Below are 4,595 nucleotides of genomic sequence, written 5' to 3'. Positions count from 1 at the left end.
TATATATATATACATATGTATATATATATACATATATATATATATACATATATATATATATATATATATATATATATATATATATATATATATACATATATATATTTAATTAATGAAAGATGACTGCATCTAGAACTGAGAAGTATATTGCAGAACCAGTAACGCATATATATTTATTTTGTGAAATAAAAAAATAAAAAAACTTTTGACAAATATCCACAAATAAATTATAGCATGCAAACAAATATGAAGGAAGAGGGTCTAGCCCACGGATCTAGCAGGCATAAGAGACAAAACCATGAGGGGTAAAAAGCCAGATTTAAAAATTAGGCTCTAAAGGAGAGTGACCATTTAAACCAAGATTCAAAATGGCACTGCGGATACGTTTTTGAAAATAAGTACAACGCACCAAGTGAAGCATGTTTTGAAACTGCAACAACTTTGATTTTTGAAGGTATCATTAAAATACAACTCTTCGTGCTTTAACTCTTGCAAATTCATCAATTACACTGTTCAGGTCAGTTGAGTTTAACACATGGTTTTCAATAGATAACACTGCAAGGGAAGATAATCTCTCCTCAGACATAGTTGACCTCAGATACGTCTTTATCAGTTTCAGTTTTGAAAAACTGCGCTCCCCTGATGCAATGGAAAAAGGAATTGTCTGCAAAATTCGAAGGGCTATCCACATATTTGAAAATGTATCTGTGAGGCCATTTTTTGTTACAAAATTCTGAATCTGTATTGGGGTTACAGTTTCCTCAGGAAGAAGTGTCAGAATATGCCTGAGCTCATCAGCTAGTTCAGCACCATTTATATCACAAGCACTGACACTTGTCAGTGATGTTTGCAATTGCAAACAGCTTTTCTGAAGTTCATCTTTTGTTGGAAGGCTCTTAATATTATATAGAAACCCCCCAATTTGATTGTGAATTTCCATTTGTTGAAAACGTTCTTCCAAAGAGGTAGTAGCTGTATCCACCAAAACATTAAAAAAGTTAGCCCTGAATTTTTGTATTGGCTCTGTAACGGGTTGATCCTTTCCTTCATAGTCAAAGAAGGTCTTTTTAATTCGAATTCGGGAATTTTTTTTAAACACAGGCTCCACACCATTGTCTTCAACCAGTTTCTTTGCTGCCTTCAATGAACTCTCAAAACCGGTTTCTCTGAAATTCTTCAGAAATTCATAGGTTTTTTTGATGAGATGTGTGGCTGAGATCAGGTCAGCACTTTCATATTGCATGGCTTTACTGACTATGTTAATCTGGAATAAAAGGTCATACCAAACTATTAATGCCACTATAAACTCAAATTCAACAATTTGTTGAGAGAGTGTCTGTGCCTCATGACTCGTTTTTGGTTCTGTACTGGGATCCTCTGCAAGGGCAAATAATGCCTCCTGGATACCTCCAATGTTATGTATCAATGGCTTGATACAGTTTATTCTACATTCCCATCTTGTGGTACACAGAGGTTTCACAGTAAAACTAGATACATGATCTGACAGAACCTTCCATCGTTTTGCCGAACCCGAAAAAACATTGTAAATGCACTGAATAATACCAAAAAGATCTTTTGAGGGTTGGTTAGATCGAGCTGCATCGGCCACTACTAAGTTCAGGTTATGACACCGACATGGCACAAAAATAGCCCTGGGATTTTTTCGGAGTATGTTGGCTTGAACACCATTTTTCTTTCCTGCCATATTGGCTCCGTTGTCATATCCTTGACCACGGCAGCTATCAATGTCTAAATCTTTGCCTGATAAGAAAGTAAGGATAACCTCTGATAATCCTTTTCCTGTTGTGTCATTCACACTTTTGTAGCCAAGGAAGTATTCTTTTATTTGGTATTCTGAGGACTTTTCCTCAAGAAACCTAGTTGTAAAAGACATTTGCTCCAGATGACTAATGTCTGTAGTACAATTGAGTATTAAAGAATAGTACTTAGCCTTTTTACATTGGTCAATAATTGTATTGATAACCTGTTTGTCCATTAAATTAATTAATTCATTTTGAATTGTCTTTCCACAATAGTGGTCAGCAGTCTCTTTGTATGTGATTCGACGAAGGTGCTCAGACATTACCACATCATGTTTCCAAAGAAGCTGAACAATGGCAAGAAAATTTATATTGTTAGGAGTGAAGAGTCGATCTGAGGAGCCTCTGAATGGCAAATTCCTTTCAGCTAACAGCTGGGTAATTTGTATGAGACGCTCTAAGACATCTCTCCAATGCTTCCGTTGCTGGACTAGACTGTTTTGGAAGTGTTGGTCAATGGTGTTTATATTTTCCAGCCTAAGTTGTGTTTCCATCCATTTTTTTTCAGACAAAAAATGGCTGGTAGATGTTTCATGTGATTTCAAAATGAAGGACATATGAGTCCAGTCTTGTGACCATTCTGTTGCCAATGACGTGCGAGAATGGTAGTCAAACAGTTTACAGCAAAAGCAAAATACTCTATTTGCAGTTTTGGAATAAACCAACCATCGTCTAGGTTGATACTCCCCATTGTCCAATGATCTCTTGTAAAAGTCTTTACAGAAATGGCGATTCCTTTTATCTTTTTAAAATTCAATATTTTTAACCTGTACAGGTCCTGTTTTTACAATTAAATCTATTATGGCAGCACTTAATTTGGGCCATAGAGCTGGATCTGGGTCTACACCAACAGATTGGGAATTGTTTTCTGTTTCCTGTGGATCATTCAAATTTTCAGCACTGCCGATACTCTCTGACATTTCGCATGTTGAAGATGAATTGCCCTGGTCAACTGGAGCATCAACATCAGCTTGGCCCTCTGTACATGTATCCCACTCTGTTGTGCACTGCATAGTTGCAAGAGTATCATCAATCTCCTCTAGGACATCAACGTGGTCTTCTGTTTGGAATTCACTTGTGCAGTATCTGCAGTTTGGCTACTACAGTCTACTGACTTCTGAAAAAGATTTTTCAAAGAACCTGCATACTTTTTGTCTTCTTTTTCAAACAGAGCCTTTATTTTCCTGTTCTGGGCCCCTGATGGCTTTTTTGGACCCATTCTGACTTGTAAATGTTTCCCTAGAGCAAACATAAAATAGTACATTATTGGTATTACACTGCCTCTAAAAAGTTCATAGAGCTCCAATGGTTAAAAAAGCTAAATGTGGATCCAATGTAATAAATAATGAAAGCTTCCACATCCCTGGAGATCCAATGTGAAGTACTGAGTGCTTCCATGTCCCTGGAGATCCAGTGTGAAGTACTGAGTGCATCCATGTCCCTGGAGATCCAGTGTGAAGTACTGAGTGCATCCATGTCCCTGGAGATCCAGTGTGAAGTACTGAGTGCATCCATGTCCCTGGAGATCCAATGTGAAGTACTGAGTGCATCCATGTCCCTGGAGATCCAATGTGAAGTACTGAGTGCATCCATGTCCCTGGAGATCCAGTGTGAAGTACTGAGTGCTTCCATGTCCCTGGAGATCCAGTGTGAAGTACTGAGTGCATCCATGTCCCTGGAGATCCAATGTGAAGTACTGAGTGCATCCATGTCCCTGGAGATCCAGTGTGAAGTACTGAGTGCTTCCATGTCCCTGGAGATCCAGTGTGAAGTACTGAGTGCATCCATGTCCCTGGAGATCCAATGTGAAGTACTGAGTGCATCCATGTCCCTGGAGATCCAATGTGAAGTACTGAGTGCATCCATGTCCCTGGAGATCCAATGTGAAGTACTGAGTGCATCCATGTCCCTGGAGATCCAGTGTGAAGTACTGAGTGCATCCATGTCCCTGGAGATCCAATGTGAAGTACTGAGTGCATCCATGTCCCTGGAGATCCAATGTGAAGTACTGAGTGCATCCATGTCCCTGGAGATTCAGTGTGAAGTACTGAGTGCATCCATGTCCCTGGAAATCCAGTGTGAAGTACTGAGTGCATCCATGTCCCTGGAAATCCAGTGTGAAGTACTGAGTGCATCCATGTCCCTGGAGATCAAGTGTGAAGTACTGAGTGCATCCATGTCCCTGGAGATCCAGTGTGAAGTACTGAGTAGATCCATGTCCCTGGAGATCCAGTGTGAAGTACTGAGTGCATCCATGTCCCTGGAGATCCAATGTGAAGTACTGAGTGCATCCATGTCCCTGGAGATCCAATGTGAAGTACTGAATGCATCCATGTCCCTGGAGATCCAATGTGAAGTACTGAGTGCATCCATGTCCCTGGAGATCCAGTGTGAAGTACTGAGTGCATCCATGTCCCTGGAGATCCAATGTGAAGTACTGAGTGCATCCATGTCCCTGGAGATCCAATGTGAAGTACTGAGTGCATCCATGTCCCTGGAGATTCAGTGTGAAGTACTGAGTGCATTCATGTCCCTGGAAATCCAGTGTGAAGTACTGAGTGCATCCATGTCCCTGGAAATCCAGTGTGAAGTACTGAGTGCATCCATGTCCCTGGAGATCCAGTGTGAAGTACTGAGTGCATCCATGTCCCTGGAGATCCAGTGTGAAGTACTGAGTGCATCCATGTCCCTGGAGATCCAGTGTGAAGTACTGAGTGCATCCATGTCCCTGGAGATCCAGTGTGAAGTACTGAGTGCATCCATGTCCCTGGAGAT

The 4,595-nt window shown here is 40.4% G+C and overlaps 1 protein-coding gene across 1 annotated transcript; it reads right to left on the bottom strand.

Moving 5' to 3' along the window:
* Positions 1-460: 460 nt before the first annotated feature.
* Positions 461-2,083, bottom strand: LOC142686819 (zinc finger MYM-type protein 1-like). The gene has a single exon (XM_075847531.1). The coding sequence runs from the start codon at positions 2,081-2,083 to the stop codon at positions 461-463; it is 1,623 nt and encodes a 540-aa protein (XP_075703646.1).
* Positions 2,084-4,595: the final 2,512 nt, after the last annotated feature.

Source organism: Rhinoderma darwinii, chromosome 1, assembly GCF_050947455.1.
Source record: "Rhinoderma darwinii isolate aRhiDar2 chromosome 1, aRhiDar2.hap1, whole genome shotgun sequence".
NCBI classification, from domain to species: Eukaryota; Metazoa; Chordata; class Amphibia; order Anura; family Rhinodermatidae; genus Rhinoderma; species Rhinoderma darwinii.
The sequence above is the reverse complement of the archived record's forward strand: the minus strand, read 5'-3'. Positions and strand labels throughout refer to the sequence as shown.